Consider the following 18,790-nt stretch of genomic DNA (forward strand, 5'->3'; position numbering starts at 1 on the left):
GAGGGGATGGTACACACTGCTGTTACTGAGGGTCGGTGGGGGGAGGGAGGGGATGGTACACACTGCTGTTACTGAGGGTCGGTGGGGGAGGGGGGGGATGGTACACACTGCAGTTACTGTGGGTCGGTGGGGGGAGGGAGGGGATGGTACACACTGCAGTTACTGAGGGTCGGTGGGGGGGAGGGAGGGGGGAGATGGTACACACTGCAGTTACTGAGGGTCGGTGGGGGAGAGGGAGGGGATGGTACACACTGCAGTTACTGAGGGTCGGTGGGGGGGAGGGAGGGGATGGTACACACTGCAGTTACTGAGGGTCGGTGGGGGGAGGGAGGGGGGAGATGGTACACACTGCAGTTACTGAGGGTCGGTGGGGGGAGGGAGGGGATGGTACACACTGCAGTTACTGAGGGTCGGTGGGGGGGGAGGGAGGGGATGGTACACACTGCAGTTACTGAGGGTCGGTGGGGGGGGGGGAGGGGATGGTACACACTGCAGTTACTGAGGGTCGGTGGGGGGGAGGGAGGGGATGGTACACACTGCAGTTACTGAGGGTCGGTGGGGGGAGGGAGGGGATGGTACACACTGCAGTTACTGAGGGGTCGGTGGGGGGGGGAGGGGATGGTACACACTGCAGTTACTGAGGGTCGGTGGCGGGGGGGAGGGGATGGTACACACTGCAGTTACTGTGGGTCGGTGGGGGGAGGGAGGGGATGGTACACACTGCAGTTACTGAGGGTCGGTGGGGGGAGGGAGCGAGGGGATGTTTGTGGGTGTGGGGGCTGCTTTGTCCCTGGATGGTGTCGAGCTTCTCGAGTGTTGTTGGAGCTGCCCCCACCCAGGGGCAAGTGGGGAGTATTCCCTCACCCTCCTGCCTTCAGCCTTGTCGATGTCATTTTGGTGAGGAAGGATGGTATTCAGGCCATCTACTCTCTACTAGCCCATACGATGAGTAACATGACTCAATCTCGTGCTGTCTCTCCCCACGCTCCAACTCTTACAATAAACCATTCAGCGTCCCTCTTGTAATCCTCAACAGAGGAGAGTCGTCCATGAGTCTGGTCCACCCACCAATCCTTGGGGTTCAGGGGTTGGGGTTGGGCAGGACAGAGACTGGGGGTGGGGGGGGGTGTGGGGGCGGGGAACGATGATTTCGGGGGAAGGTGCTGGTGGAGAAGGGAGGGGAGGGAGACCGAGGAGAGAATGAGCACCACACCACTGAGCCTGCCCTGTGAAATCCTGTATCAACGGGATATTTCCCTTCACTGTTCCCCAACAAACACCCCCAGGGACAGGGACAGCACGGGGTTAGATACAGAGTAAAGCTCCCTCTACACTGTCCCCCCATCAAACACCCCCAGGGACAGGGACAGCACAGAGTTAGATCCAGAGTAAAGCTCTCTCTACACTGTCCCCCCATCAAACACCCCCAGGGACAGGGACAGCAGAGGGTTAGATACAGAGTAAAGCTCTCTCTACACTGTCCCCCCATCAAACACTCCCAGGGACAGGGACAGCACAGGGTTAGATACAGAGTAAAGCTCTCTCTACACTGTCCCCCCATCAAACACTCCCAGGGACAGGGACAGGGACAGCACGGGGTTAGATACAGAGTAAAGCTCCCTCTACACTGTCCCCCATCAAACACTCCCAGGGACAGGGACAGCATGGGGTGAGATACAGAGTAAAGCTCCCTCTACACTGTCCCCCCATCAAACACACCCAGGGACAGGGACAGGGTTAGATACAGAGTAAAGCTCCCTCTACACTGTCCCCCCATCAAACACACCAGGAACAGGGACAGCGCGGGGTTAGATACAGAGTAAAGCTCCCTCTACACTGTCCCCCATCAAACACCCCCAGGGACAGGGACAGCATAGGTTTAGGTGCGGAGTAAAGCTCCCTCAACACTGTCCCCACGGTACCAACACCCTGCCAGGACTCGCTTGCTGAACCAATCAGGGGAGACGGTTTGGAATTTGGCATTCTTGTGTGGGTCCTGATGCGAGGGAGCGATGGGACAGCGCCCCCTGCCCCTCCCTTATCCAACGCTCACGAGCCATTGATTGGATTGGGGACGTGTGGGTGTTTAGAGGGCGAGGGAGGGAGTAGGGGGGTGGGGGGAGGAGGGGAATCTCCAGGGAATCACCTGTGATGCCTTGCGTTACAGGTAGAGAGAGTGTGATGTCGATCACGGTGCCGGGCTTGCCTCAGAACCCAACCCTGCAGCTCCAGGAGGTGGTGCTTGTAGATACTCGGGGCGAGGTCTTGCAGAGGGAGCCTCTGGGAAACATCAGCGGGGACGGGATATTCCTGGTGAAATTCCAGGAGCTCCCAGGCCGCCCGTTCCATGTCCAACTCAACGGACAGAGCGAGATGGAGACGAAATTCCTCCGGCAATCGCCCTCCATCAACACCGTCACACACACCACGGTCAAGGTAAACTACAGCCAATCAGCACGCAGACCAAGACAGCGAGGGGTTAGATACAGAGTAAAGCTTCCTCTACACTGTCCCCCATCAAACACTCCCAGGGAGAGGGATAGTACGGGGTTAGATGCAGAGTAAAGCTCCCTCTACACTGTCCCCCATCAAACACTCCCAGGGACAGGGACAGCATGGGGTGAGATACAGAGTAAAGCTTCCTCTACACTGTCCCCCCATCAAACACTCCCAGGGACAGGGACAGCACGGGGTTAGATACAGAGTAAAGCTCCCTCTACACTGTCCCCCCATCAACAACTCCCAGGGACAGGGACAGCACGGGGTTAGATACAGAGTAAAGCTCACTCTACACTGTCCCCCCATCAAACACTCCCAGGGACAGGGACAGCATGGGGTGAGATACAGAGTAAAGCTCCCTCTACACTGTCCCCCCCATCAAACACTCCCAGGGACAGGGACAGCACGGGGTTAGATACAGAGTAAAGCTCCCTCTACACTGTCCCCCCATCAATCACCCCCAGGGACAGGGACAGCACGGGGTTAGATACAGAGTAAAGTTTCCTCTACACTGTCTCCCCCATCAAACACTCCCAGGGACAGGGACAGCCCGGGGTTAGATACAGAGTAAAGCTCCCTCTACACTGTCTCCCCCATCAAACACTCCCAGGGACAGGGACAGCACGGGGTAAGATACAGAGTAAAGCTCCCTCTACACTGTCTCCCCATCAACCACTCCCAGGGACAGGGACAGCACGGGGTTAGATACAGAGTAAAGCTTCCTCTACACTGTCCCTCCATCAAACACCCACAGGGACAGGGACAGCACAGGGTTAGATACAGAGTAAAGCTCCCTCTACACTGTCCCCCCATCAAACACCCCCAGGGACAGGGACAGCACGGGGTTAGATACAGAGTAAAGCTCCCTCTACACTGTCCCCCCATCAAACACCCCCAGGGACAGGGACAGCACGGGGTTAGATACAGAGTAAAGCTCCCTCTACACTGTCCCCCCATCAAACACTCCCAGGGACAGGGATAGCACGGGGTTAGATGCAGAGTAAAGCTCCCTCTACACTGTCCCCCCATCAAACACCCCCAGGGACAGGGACAGCACGGGGTTAGATACAGAGTAAAGCTCCCTCTACACTGTCCCCCCATCAAACACTCCCAGGGACAGGTCCAGCACGGGGTTAGATACAGAGTAAAGCTCCATCTACACTGTCCCCCTCATCAAACACTCCCAGGGATAGGGACAGCACGGGGTTAGATACAGAGTAAAGCTCCCTCTACACTGTCCCCCCATCAAACACTCCCAGGGACAGGTCCAGCACGGGGTTAGATACAGAGTAAAGCTCTCTCTACACTGTCCCCCCCATCAAACACTCCCAGAGACAGGGACAGCACGGGGTTAGATACAGAGTAAAGCTCTCTCTACACTGTCCCCCATCAAACACTCCCAGGGACAGGGACAGCACGTGGTTAGATACAGAGTAAAGCTCCCTCTACAGTGTCCCCCCCATCAAACACTCCCAGGGACAGGGACAGCACGGGGTTAGATACAGAGTAAAGCTCCCTCTACACTGTTCCCCATCAAACACTCCCAGGGACAGGGACAGCACGGGGTTAGATACAGAGTAAAGCTCCCTCTACACTGTCCCCCATCAAACACCCCCCAGGGACAGGGACAGCACGGGGTGAGATACAGAGTAAAGCTCCCTCTACACTGTTCCCCATCAAACACTCCCAGGCACAGGGACAGCACGGGGTTAGATACAGGGTAAAGCTCACCCTACACTGTCCCCCCATCAAACACCCCCAGGGACAGGGACAGCCCGGGGTTAGATACAGAGTAAAGCTCCCTCTACACTGTCCCCCCATCAAACACCCCCAGGGACAGGGACAGCCCGGGGTTAGATACAGAGTAAAGCTCCCTCTACACTGTCCCCCATCAAACACTCCCAGGGACAGGGACAGCCCGGGGTTAGATACAGAGTAAAGCTCCCTCTACACTGTCCCCCCATCAAACACCCCCAGGGACAGGGACAGCACAGGGTTAGATACAGAGTAAAGCTCACTCGACACTGTCCCCCATCAAACACTCCCAGGGACAGGGACAGCACGGAGTGAGATACAGAGTAAAGCTCTCTCTACACTGTCCCCCATCAAACACTCCCAGGGCCAGGGACAGCATGGGGTTAGATACAGAGTAAAGCTCCCTCTACACTGTCCCCCATCAAACACTCCCAGGGACAGGGACAGCACGGGGTGAGATACAGAGTAAAGCTCTCTCTACACTGTCCCCCATCAAACACTCCCAGGGAAAGGGACAGCATGGGGTTAGATACAGAGTAAAGCTCCCTCTACACTGTCCCCCCATCAAACACTCCCAGGGACAGGGTCAGCACGGGGTTAGATACAGAGTAAATCTCCCTCTACACTGTCCCCCCCCCCCATCAAACACTCCCAGGGACAGGGACAGCCCGGGGTTAGATGCAGAGTGAGCCTGACCGTTTGAAGTCCTGTGCTCAAGGACAGGGTGTGTTCCTGCCCCCCCCCGGGGTATTTGTTGGAGCTGATCCCGTGGTGTCTCCTGTTGGGTGCGGCTCTGTCTGATCTGTGATTGGTCCATACACCATCGGGTGGGTCCAATCACAGGAGGGAACCATCTCAAAACAGCGGCGACTCAAGGTGTTAACTTTGTCCATCAGGAATCATTCCTGAGGACTCTGGGCAGAGTGAATCCACTCCAATCTGATCGGGATATCACAGACATGGAATCCTTACAGTGTCGAAGCAGGCCCTTCGGCCCATCACCTACACACTCACCATCCAAAGGCTAACCCACCCAGACACATTCCCTTTCCCTGTTACTTTTGCCTTCGACTAATCCACCCTAACCTGCACATCCCTGGGCACTATGGGACAATTTCCCATGACCAATCCACCCTAACCTGCACATCCCTGGACACTATGGGACAATTCCCCATGGCCAATCCACCCTAACCTGTACATCCCTGGGCACTATGGGACAATTTCCCATGACCAATCCACCCTAACCTGCACATCCCTGGGCACTATGGGACAATTTCCCATGGCCAATCCACCCTAACCTGTACATCCCTGGGCACTATGGGACAATTTCCCATGGCCAATCCACCCTAACCTGTACATCCCTGGGCACTATGGGACAATTTCCCATGGCCAATCCACCCTAACCTGCACATCCCTGGACACTATGGGACAATTCCCCATGACCAATCCACCCTAACCTACACATCCCTGGGCACTATGGGACAATTTCCCATGGCCAATCCACCCTAACCTGCACATCCCTGGACACTATGGGACAATTCCCCATGACCAATCCACCCTAACCTACACATCCCTGGACACTATGGGACAATTCCCCATGACCAATCCACCCTAACCTACACATCCCTGGACACTATGGGACAATTCCCCATGACCAATCCACCCTAACCTACACATCCCTGGACACTATGGGACAATTCCCCATGACCAATCCACCCTAACCTACACATCCCTGGACACTATGGGACAATTTCCCATGGCCAATCCACCCTAACCTACACATCCCTGGACACTATGGGACAATTCCCCATGGTCTATCCACCCTAACCTGTACATCCCTGGGCACTATGGGACAATTCCCCATGGCCAATCCACCCTAACCTACACATCCCTGGGCACTATGGGACAATTCCCCATGGCCAATCCACCCTAACCTGCACATCCCTGGACACTATGGGACAATTCCCCATGACCAATCCACCCTAACCTACACATCCCTGGGCACTATGGGACAATTCCCCATGGCCAATCCACCCTAACCTGCACATCCCTGGACACTATGGGACAATCAGGCCAAAGGCCAAAGGCCATAGGACGGTGTGAAAGGGGACAGAGTTTGAAACAACGTCAAGGTTCTCTCTCTGCCTCATTCTTTCTCTCCCCCTCTCTCTCTCTCTCCCTCCCCCCCTCTCTTTCTCCCTCCCTCTCTCCCCCTCCCTCTCTCCCTCTCTCTCCCTCCCCTATCTCCCTCCCTCTCTCTCTCTCTCCCCTCTCTCTCTCCCGCTCTCTCCCTCTCCCTCTCTCCCTCTCTCCCTCCATCTCTCCTCCTCTCTCTCTCTCCCTCCCTCTCTCTCTCTCTCCCTCCCTCCCTCTCTCTCCCTCCCTCCCTCTCTCTCCCTCCCTCTCTCCCTCCTTCCCTCTCTCTCCCTCTCTCTCTCCCTCTCTCTCTCTCCCTCCCCTCTCCCTCCCTCTCTCTCTCTCTCACTCTCTCCCTCCCTCTCTCTCTCTCCCTCTCTCTCTCCCTCCCTCCCTCTCCCTCCCTCTCTCTCCCTCCCTCGTTCTCTCCCTCCCTCGTTTTCTCTCTCTCCCTCATTCTCTCTCTCCCTCAACCAGTCTCTCTCACTCTCACTGTCTCACTCTCTGTCTCTCACTCTCTCTTTTGTGCTCTCTCTCACTCACTTTCTCGCTCATTCTGTCTCACAGTCTTACTCTCTCATTCTCTCTCTTCTTTCTCCCTCTCACTCTCTCTCCCTCACTCACTCTCTCTCTCTCCCCCTCACCCTCTCTCCCCCTCACTCTCTCCCTCTCTCCCTCACTCACTCTTTCTCTCTCCCCCTCACTCCTTCTCTCCCTCACTCACTCTCTCTCTCACTCTCCTTCACTCACTCTCTCCCACACTCACTCTCTCCCCCTCACTCACTCTCTCTCCCTCACTCTCTCCCCCTCACCCTCTCTCCCCCTCACTCTCTCCCTCTCTCCCTCACTCACTCTTTCTCTCTCCCCCTCACTCCTTCTCTCCCTCACACACTCTCTCTCTCCCCCTCACTCACTCTCTCCCTCACTCTCTCTCCCTCCCTCATTCTCTCTCCCCCACTCTCTCTCTCTCTCCCCCCCTCACTCACTCTCTCTCCCTCACTCTCTCTCTCTCCCCTTCACTCACTCACTCTCTCCCCCCCACTCTCTCTCTCTCCCCTTCACTCACTCACTCTCTCCCCCTCACTCACTCTCCCCCCCCCTCTCCCCCTCACTCACTCTCTCCCTCTCTCCCTCACTCTCTCCCCCCCACTCTCTCTCTCTCCCCCTTCACTCACTCACTCTCTCCCCCCTCACTCTCTCTCTCTCCCCCTTCACTCACTCACTCTCTCCCCCTCTCACTCACTCTCTCTCTCACTCACTCTCTCTCTCCCCCTCACTCACTCTCTCTCTTCCCCCTCACTCTCTCTCTCCCTCTCTCTCTCTTTCCCTTCACTCTCTCTCTCCCCCTCTCTCTCCCCCCCTCTCTCTCTCTCTCCCCCCTCACTAACTCTCTCCCCCCCCTCTCTCTTCCCCCTCCCTCTCTCTCTCTCTCTCTCTCTCCCCCCCTCTCTCTCTCCCCCCCCCCCCCCTCTCTCTCCCCCCTCACTCTCTCTCTCTCTCTCTCTGGCTGGGCTGACGTGTGGTCCGGGATGGGATGGATGGGGAAGGGGCTAGATGTGCGCACTGTCCATTTCCATGTCTCCTGGAACGAGTGAGAATGTTCCCGGGGAGAGGGGGGGAGAGAGAGAGAGACAGAGAGAGAGACAGAGAGAGAGAGACAGAGACAGAGAGAGAGAGAGAGAGAGACAGAGAGAGAGAGAGAGAGAGACAGAGAGACAGACAGAGAGAGAGACAGAGAGAGAGAGACAGAGACAGAGAGAGAGAGAGAGAGACAGAGAGAGAGAGAGAGAGAGAGACAGAGAGAGAGAGAGAGAGAGAGGGAGAGAGAGAGTGAGAGAGAGAGAGAGTAAGAGGGAGAGGGAGAGGGAGTGAGACAGAGAGACAAAGAGAGAATGAGAGAGAGACAGACAGAGACAGTGAGAGAGAGAGAGAGAGAGAGACAGGGGGATGAAAGAGACGGGGAAGAGAGAGACAGAGAGTAGGGGGAGGAAGGGAGAAAGAGAAAAACAGAGAGAGACAGAGAGGTGGGAGAGAGGTGGGGAGAGAGCGTGCGGGGTTGGTGGGGGTGGGTGGAGATGGAGTCAGGTGGGCCTGCTGCTATCCTGCAGAGGGGCTGAAGGGCCTGTTGTCATTCCCAGTGTCTCTGTGCTCTCTGTGTGCAGGTCAGTGTTGATCAGTTCATCAGGGCTGGGACCCAAGGGAACATCTCGTTCACCATCTCCAACAGAGGCCATTCAGCCCACTATACTGTCCACCTTCAGGATGACCACAAACTGGTTCAGTTCCAGCCCCAGAGGTGAGGGGTTGGGGATAGTGGGAATGCTGTGCAGCCATTGGCCAGCTGTGGGGGGGTGGCAGGAAATGGGGGGGGAGCAGGGAGGGGAAGCGGAGGTATTCGGATTCCTGGCCAGCATGGAGCTAGAAGGCCGAACGGTAGCCAATCGGCTGTCGGTGGGATCTCCCTGTGTATCGTGGGCGGGGCTTTCAGGCGGCTCGGGGGGGGGGAGGGGGGAAACTTCCCAAGGGTGGTGACGGGCGCCAGAGAGATGCAGCATTCCTCGCCGTGTTCGGGCAGGAGGCCACTCGACCCATCAATTCCAGCCTCCTGCTAACCCCTCCCTCCCAATCGGATCACCCTCTCAGACCCCACGCACCCCACCCAGGCTGACCCAGCTTCCCTCGTTCAGACAGACCCTGTACCCCAACCCCCATATCCCCATCCCACCCCCTCACATCCCCCCCATATCCCCATCCCACCCCCTCACTCCCCCCCCATATCCCCATCCCAGCCCCTCACATCCCCCCCATATCCCCATCTGACCCCCTCACTCCCCCCCCATATCCCCATCCCACCCCCTCACTCCCCCCCATATCCCCATCCGACCCCCTCACTCCCCCCCATATCCCCATCCGACCCCCTCACTCCCCACCCCCCATATCCCCATCCCACCCCCTCACTCCCCCCCATATCCCCATCCGACCCCCTCACTCCCCCCCATATCCCCATCCGACCCCCTCACTCCCCACCCCCCATATCCCCATCCCAGCCCCTCACATCCCCCCCATATCCCCATCTGACCCCCTCACTCTCCCCCCCATATCCCCATCCCACCCCCTCACTCCCCCCCATATCCCCATCCGACCCCCTCACTCCCCCCCCATATCCCCATCCCACCCCCTCACTCCCCCCCATATCCCCATCCGACCCCCTCACTCCCCCCCCATATCCCCATCCGACCCCCTCACTCCCCACCCCCCATATCCCCATCCCAGCCCCTCACATCCCCCCCATATCCCCATCCGACCCCCTCACTCCCCCCCCCATATCCCCATCCCACCCCCTCACTCCCCCCCATATCCCCATCCGACCCCCTCACTCCCCCCCCATATCCCCATCCCACCCCCTCACTCCCCCCCCATATCCCCATCCCACCCCCTCACTCCCCCCCATATCCCCATCACACCCCCTCACTCCCCCCCCATATCCCCATCCGACCCCCTCACTCCCCCCCCATATCCCCATCCCACCCCCTCACTCCCCCCCATATCCCCATCCGACCCCCTCACTCCCCCCCATATCCCCATCCGACCCCCTCACTCCCCACCCCCCATATCCCCATCCCAGCCCCTCACATCCCCCCCATATCCCCATCTGACCCCCTCACTCCCCCCACCCCCCCATATCCCCATCCCACCCCCTCACTCGCCCCATCCCCCCATATCCCCATCCCACTCCCTCACTCCCCCCCATATCCCCATCCGACCCCCTCACTCCCCCCCCATATCCCCATCCGACCCCCTCACTCCCCCCACACCCCATATCCCCATCCCACCCCCCCTCTCCCCACCCCCCCATATCCCCATCACACCACCTCACTCCCCCCCATATCCCCATCCCACCCCCTCACTCCCCACCCCCATATCCCCATCCCACCCCCTCACTCCCCACCCCCATATCCCCATCCCACCCCTTAACTCCCCACCCCCACATATCCCCATCCCACCCCCTTACTCCCCCCACCTGCCCATATCCACATTCCACCCCCTCACTCCCCCCACCCCACAATATCCCCATCAAACACCCTCACTCCCCACCCCCCCATATCCCCATCCCACCCCCTCACTCCCCCCACCTGCCCATATCCCCATCCCACTCTCTCACTCCCCCCACCCCCCTTATCCCCATCCCGCCCCCACTCCCCACCCACCCATATCCCCATCCCACCCCCTCACTCCCCACCCCCATCCCACCCCCTCACTCCCCACACTCCCAATATCCACATCCCACCCCCTCACATCCCCACCCCCTCATTCTCCACCACCCCATATCCCCATCCCACCCCCCTCTCCCCACCCCCCCATATCCCCATCACACCACCTCACTCCCCCATATCCACATCCCACCCCCTCACTCCCCATCCCCCCATATCCCCATCCCACCCCCTCACTCCCCATCCCCCCATATCCCCATCCCACCCCCTCACTCCCCATCCCCCCTTGTCCCCATCCCACCCCCTCACTCCCCATCCCCCCATATCCCCATTCCACCCCCTCACTCCCCATCCCCCCATATCCCCATCCCACCCCCTCACTCCCCACCCCCCATATCCCCATCCCACCCCCTCACTCCCCATCCCCCCTTATCCCCATCCCACCCCCTCACTCCCCACCCCCCATATCCCCATCCCACCCCCTCACTCCCCATCCCCCCATATCCCCATCCCACCCCCTCACTCCCCCCCATATCCCCATCCGACCCCCTCACTCCCCCCCATATCCCCATCCCACCCCCTCACTCCCCATCCCCCCATATCCCCATCCCACCCCCTCACTCCCCCCCATATCCCCATCCCACCCCCTCACTCCCCCCCATATCCCCATCCCACCCCCTCACTCCCCATCCCCCCATATCCCCATCCCACCCCCTCACTCCCCCCCCATATCCCCATCCCACCCCCTCACTCCCCCCCCATATCCCCATCCCACCCCCTCACTCCCCACTCCCTGGGTGCGGGCTGTTCGGCATCCATACACCTTGTCTTCCAAATCCCCCTGCACTGCAGCGTTCCCACTCACACTCACACACGCTCACACTCACACTCTCTTTCTCAAGCGCTCTCTCACACTCACTCTCACACACACTCTCACACTCAGTCACTCACACTCACTCACACACACACTCTCACACTCACTCTCTCACACTCATTCACTCTCTCACACTCACACTCTCACTCACTCACACTCTCTCACACTCACTCTCTCACTCTCTCACACACACACTCACTCTCACACTCACTCGCTCACACTCACTCTCACTCTCTCTCACACACACATTCTCTCAAACTCACTCTCACACAGTCCCTCCCACTCTCTCACACTCACTCTCTCACACTCACATACTCACTCTCACGCACACACACTCAGTCACTCACACTCACTCACACATACTATCTCACATTCTCACTCACTCACTCACACTCACTCACTCTCACACACTCACTCACTCTCTCACACTCTCACTCACACTCACTCACACTCACTCTCACACTCTCTCACATACACTCTCCCTCACACACTCACTCTCTCACTCTCACATGCACTCTCTCTCACACTCACTCACTCTCTCTCACACATACTCTCTCACACACACATTCTCTCTCACACACACACATTCTCTCACACACGCTCTCACACAGTCTCTCCCACAGTCTCTCACACTCACTCACTCTCTCACACTCTCACACTCACTCACTCTCTCACACTCTCACACTCACTCAGTCTCTCACACTCACACATTCACTCACACACTCTCTCACACTCACACTCTCTCTCTTAAGCGCTCTCTCATTCTCTGTCACTCACTCTCACACTCTCACACACATTTTCACTCACACTCACTCTCTTACACTCACTCTCTCTCACACACTCACTCACTCTCACACTCACACTCTCTCACTCACACTCTCTCACTCACACTCACTCACTCACACTCACTCACTCTCACACTCACACTCTCTCACTCACACTCTCTCACTCACACTCACTCACTCACACTCACTCACTCTTACACTCTCTCTCTCAAGCGCTCTCTCTCATTCTCTCTCACTCTCTCTGACACTCACTCCCTCACTCTCACTCTCACACACACACTCTCTCATTATCTCTCACTCTTTCTGACACTCACTCCCTCACTCTCACTCTCACACTCACTCTCACACTCACACACACACTCAGTCACTCACACTAACTCTCACACACACTCTCTCACACACACTCTCTCACACTCACTCTCTCTCACTCACTCGCTCACACTCACTCTCTCACACACTCACTCACTCTCACACTCACACTCACTCGCACTCACTCACTCTCACTCACACTCACTCACTCACACTCACTCACTCTCACACTCACTCTCTCAAGTGCTCTCATTCTCTCTCACTCTCTCTCATACTCACTCCCTCACTCTCACACTCACACTTACTCTCACGCTCACACACACACGCAGTCACTCACACTCACTCTCACACACACTCTCTCACACTCACTCTCACTCACTCGCTCACACTCACTCACTCTTTCACACACTCACTCACTCTCACACTCTCACACTCACACTCACTCACACTCACACACTCACACTCACTTACACTCTCACTCACTCTCACACTCTCTCACACACTCACTCTCTCACTCTCACACGCACTCTCTCTCACACTCACTCACTCTCTCTCACACACACTCTCTCTCTCACACACACAGTCTCTCCCACACTCTCTCACACTCACTCATTCTCTCACACTCACACATTCACTCACACTCTCTCTCACACTCACACTCTCTCTCACAAGCGCTCTCTCATTTTCTCACACTCACTCTCACTCTCACACTCACACACACACATTCACTCACACTCACTCTCTACTCACTCACTCTCTCACACTCACACTCACTCACACTCACACTCACTCACTCTCACACTCTCTCTCTCATGCGCTCTCATTCTCTCTCACACTCACTCACTCTCACTCTCACACTCACACACTCACACTCACACTCCCTCTCACACTCACACTCCCTCTCACACTCATACTCTCACTCACGCTCACTCTCACTCACACTCTCTCACATTCTCTCTCTCACTCAATCTCTCACACTCACTCACTCTCTCACACACACTCTCTCACTCACACTCACTCACACTCAATCACTCACACTTAATCACTCACACTCAATCACTCTCTCACACTCACACTCTCTCACTCACACACACACGCTCACTCACACACACTCTCTCACACACACTCTCTCCCTCACCCACTCTGTCCCTCACCCACTCTCTCACACTCACTCACACACACTCCCTCTCACACTCTCTCACAATCACTCTCTCACACACACTCATTCTCTCCCTAATTCACTCTCTCACACTCACTCACACACACTGTCTCACACACTCACACTCACACACATACACTGTCTCACACACTCTCACACTCACACACACACACACACTCACTCACACTCACTCTCACACTCACACACACACTCTCTCACACACTCACTTACACACACTCTCTCACACACACTCTCACACAGACACACACTCTCTTGCACTCACTCACTCTCGCACACTCACTCACACACTCTCACTCACTCACTAACACTCACTGTCTCTCTCACACACACTCTCACTCACTCTCTCACACTCACTTGCTCTCACACACTCACTCACTCTCACACTCACTCCCACTCACTCTCTCACAATCACTCACACACACACTCACACACACTCACTCACTCTCTCACTTACATACTCACTCACACACACACTCTCACACACTCTCTCAGACTCACACTCTCTCTCACATTCACTCACACACACTCTCTTGCACACTCTCTCACACTTACACTCTCACACTCACTATCACACACTGTCTCACACATTCTACACACACTCTCTCACACACTCTCGCACTCACTCACCCTTGCACACTCACTCACACTCTCTCACACTCACTCACACACTCACTCTCTCACACTCACCCTCTCATTCAAACTCACTCTCACACTCACTCACTCACACTCACTCGCACAATCACACTCACTCACTCTCTCACACACTCTCACACTCACACACACTCACTCACAATCACTCTCTCACACTCACTCACACACACTCACTTACACTCTCACTCTCTCACACTCTCTCTCACACACTCACTCTCTCACTCTCCCACACAGTCTCTCCCACACTCTCTCACACTCACTCACTCTCTCACACTCACTCAGTCTCTCACACTCACACATTCACTCACACTCTCTCTCACATTCACACTCTCTCTCTCACACACTCTCTCTCACGCTCTCTCATTCTCTCTCACTCACTCTCACACTCTCACACAGACTCACTCACGCTCACTCACACACACACCCCCCTCACACTCACACTCTCTCTCACACACACACTCATATCACTCAGACACACTTCTCAAACATTCTCTCACACACACACTCACTCATTCACTCTCTCACGCTTACACACTCACTCTGACACTCTTACACACTCACTCACACTCACTCAGACACACTCTCTCACACACACACTCACTCATTCACTCTCTCACACTCACTGTCTCACACTCACACGCATACTCTCACACTCACTTACACACTCATTCACACATACTCACACACACACTCACTCACTCACAGTCCCTCACACTCTCACACTCTCTCACACTCACAATCTCTCACACTCTCTCAAACTCAATCACTCATTCTCACACTCACTCTCTCTCATACTCACTCTCTCATACTCACTCTCTCTCACACTCTCACTCTCACACTCACTCTCACACTCATTCCCGCAGTCACTCACACTCACACACACACTCTCTCACATACACACTCTCACTCTCTCACACTCACTCACTCTCCCTCACACTCACTCACTCTCTCACACTAACAGACTCTCTCACTCTTTCACACTCACTCACTCTCATTCTCACACTCACACTCTTTCACACTCAATCACTCACACTCACTCACACTCCCTCTCACACTCACTCTCTCACACTCTCTCTCACACACTCACTCTCACACGCACTCTCTCTCACACTCACTCATTCTCTCTCACACACATTCTCACACACACACAGTCTCTCCCACACTGTCTCACACTCACTCACTCTCTCACATTCTCACACTCACTCAGTATCTCACACTCACACATTCACTCACACTTTCTCTCACACTCACACATACTCACACACTCACTCACTCACTCTCTCACACACTCACTCACTCTCTCACACTCTCTCACACACACTCACTCACACTCACACTCACACTCTCTCTCTCAAGCGCTCTCTCTCATTCTATCTCACTCTCTCTCTCACTCACTCACTCTCACACTCACACACACACTCTCCCTCTCACACTCACACTCACTCTCATACTCTCACTCACACACACTCACACACACTCACTCTCTCTAACACTCTCTCACACTCTCTCACTCACTCACTCACACTCAATCACTCACACTCAATCACTCTCTCACACTCACACTCTCTCACTCACACACACACGCTCACTCACACACACTCTCCCTCTCACACTCACACTCACTCTCATACTCTCACTCACACACACTCACACACACTCACTCTCTCTAACACTCTCTCACACTCTCTCACTCACTCACTCACACTCAATCACTCACACTCAATCACTCTCTCACACTCACACTCTCTCACTCACACACACACGCTCACTCACACACACTCTCTCTCACATACTCTCTCCCTCACCCACTCTCACACTCACTCACACACACACTCTCACACACACTCTCTCAAGCGCTCTGTCATTCTCTCTCACTCACTCTCACACTCTCACACACACACTCACACACACTCACACACACTCACTCACACTCACTCACACACACACTCACTCTCACACTCACTGTCTCACTCACACTCTCTCAAGCGCTCTCTCTCATTCTCTCACTCACTCACTCACTCTCACTCTCACTTACTCTCACACTCACTCACAATCACACACACCCTCTCACACTCACACACACACTCACTAGCACACACTCTCTCATACACACAGACACTCACACTCAATCAGACACACTTCTCAAGCATTCTCTCACACACACACTCATTCACTCTCTCACGCTTACACACTCACTCTGACACTCTCTTACACACTCACTCAGACACACACACTCACTCAGACATACACACTCTCACACACTCACTCATTCACTCTCTCACACTCACTGTCTCTCACACACACTCACACTCACACTCATTCACACACACTCACACACACACTCACTCACAGTCCCTCACACTCTCACACTCTCTCACACTCACAATCTCTCACACTCTCTCACACTCAATCACTCATTCTCACACTCACTCTCTCTCACACTCACTCACTCTCTCACACTCACACTCACTCACATTCACACTCACTCTCTCACACTCACACTCACTCTCTCACACTCACTCACACTCACACTCTCACACACACCCTCTCTCTCAAGCGCTCTCTCTCATTCTCTCCCTCTCTCTCACACTCACTCACTTTCTCACACTTACACACTCTCACACTCACTCTCACACTCATTCACTCACACTCACTCTCTCACACTCACACTCACTCACACTCACTCTCTCACACTCACTCACACTCACACTCTCACACACACCCTCTCTCTCAAGCGCTCTCTCTCATTCTCTCCCTCTCTCTCACACTCACTCACTTTCTCACACTTACACACTCTCACACTCACTCTCACACTCATTCGCTCACACTCACTCACCCTCGCTCACACTCACTCACACTCTCTCTCACACTCACATTCTTAAGTGCTCTCTCTCACTCTCTCTCTTACACTCACACACGCCCTCACACACAATCTCTCTCACACTCACACTCCCTCACACTCACTCATGCTCACGCACACTCTCTCACACTCACTCACTCTCTCACACTTACTCTCTCTCAAGCACTCTCTCTCATTCTCTCTCACTCTCACACTCACTCCCTCTCTCACACTCACTCTCGCACTCACTCTTACACTCACTCTCACACTCACATTCTCAAGGGCTCTCTCTCACTCTCACTCTCTTTCTTTCTCTCATACTCACACACTCCGTCACACACACAATCTCTCTCACACTCACACTCTCTCACACTCACTCTCACTCCCTCTCTCTCACACTCACTCACTGTCATGCTCTCACACTCTCTCACACTAACACTCTCTCACACTCACTCTCGCTCACTCTCTCACACTCATTCACTCTCTCACACTCTCTCACACTAACACTCTCTCACACTCACACTCACTCTGACACTCACTCACTCTCTCATACTCACACACTCTCACACTCACTCTCACACACACACTCTCTCACACTCACTCACTCTCTCACACTCTCTCACACTAACACTCTCTCACACTCACTCACTCTCTCACACTCACACTCTCTCACACTCACTCTCACACGCACTCACTCTCTCTCTCTCACACTCACTCTCACACGCACTCACTCTCTCTCTCACACTCTCACACTCACTCTTACACTCACTCACTCTCACTATCACACACTCACACTCTCTCTCACACTCACATTCTCGAGCACTCTCTCTCACTCTCGCTCTCACTCTCTCTCACACACTCCTTCACACACACTCTCTCTCACACTCACACTCTCTCTCTCGCACACTCACACACACTCTCTCACACTCACTCTCTCTCCCACACACTCTCTCTCACACTCTCTCTCACACTCACACACACTCTCTCACACTCTCTCTCTCCCACACTCCCTCTCTCTCACACTCTCTCTCACACTCTCTCTCACACTCACACACACTCTCTCACACTCACTCTCTCTCCCACACTCCCTCTCTCTCACTCTCTCTCCCACACTCCCTCTCTCACACTCACTCTCTCTCCCACACTCCCTCTCTCTCACACTCTCTCCCACACTCCCTCTCTCTCACACTCACTCTCTCTCTCCCACACTCCCTCTCTCTCACACTCTCTCTCACACTCACACACACTCTCTCACACTCACTCTCTCTCCCACACTCCCTCTCTCTCACTCTCTCTCCCACACTCCCTCTCTCTCACACTCTCTCTCACACTCACTCTCTCTCCCACACTCCCTCTCTCTCACTCTCTCTCCCACTCTCCCTCTCTCTCACTCTCTCTCCCACACTCCCTCTCTCTCACACACTCTCTCACACTCTCTCTCACACTCACACACACTCTCTCACACTCACTCTCTCTCCCACTCTCTCTCTCTCTCACTCTCTCTCCCACACTCCCTCTCTCTCACACACTCTCTCACACTCACACTCTCAT

General features: G+C 55.2%; 1 protein-coding gene across 1 annotated transcript in view; it reads left to right on the forward strand.

The window, feature by feature from the left end:
* Window positions 1–18,790, forward strand: part of LOC140458742 (von Willebrand factor A domain-containing protein 7-like) — a 153,598-nt gene that overhangs the window by 126,939 nt on the left and 7,869 nt on the right. Inside the window, exons 6-7 of the mRNA XM_072553400.1 lie at window positions 2,172–2,436; window positions 8,553–8,686. Of these exons, the coding sequence (XP_072409501.1) occupies window positions 2,172–2,436; window positions 8,553–8,686 (399 nt within the window). The remainder of the gene's footprint in view (window positions 1–2,171; window positions 2,437–8,552; window positions 8,687–18,790) is intronic.

Source organism: Chiloscyllium punctatum, chromosome 34 (assembly GCF_047496795.1).
Source record: "Chiloscyllium punctatum isolate Juve2018m chromosome 34, sChiPun1.3, whole genome shotgun sequence".
Taxonomy (NCBI): Eukaryota; Metazoa; Chordata; class Chondrichthyes; order Orectolobiformes; family Hemiscylliidae; genus Chiloscyllium; species Chiloscyllium punctatum.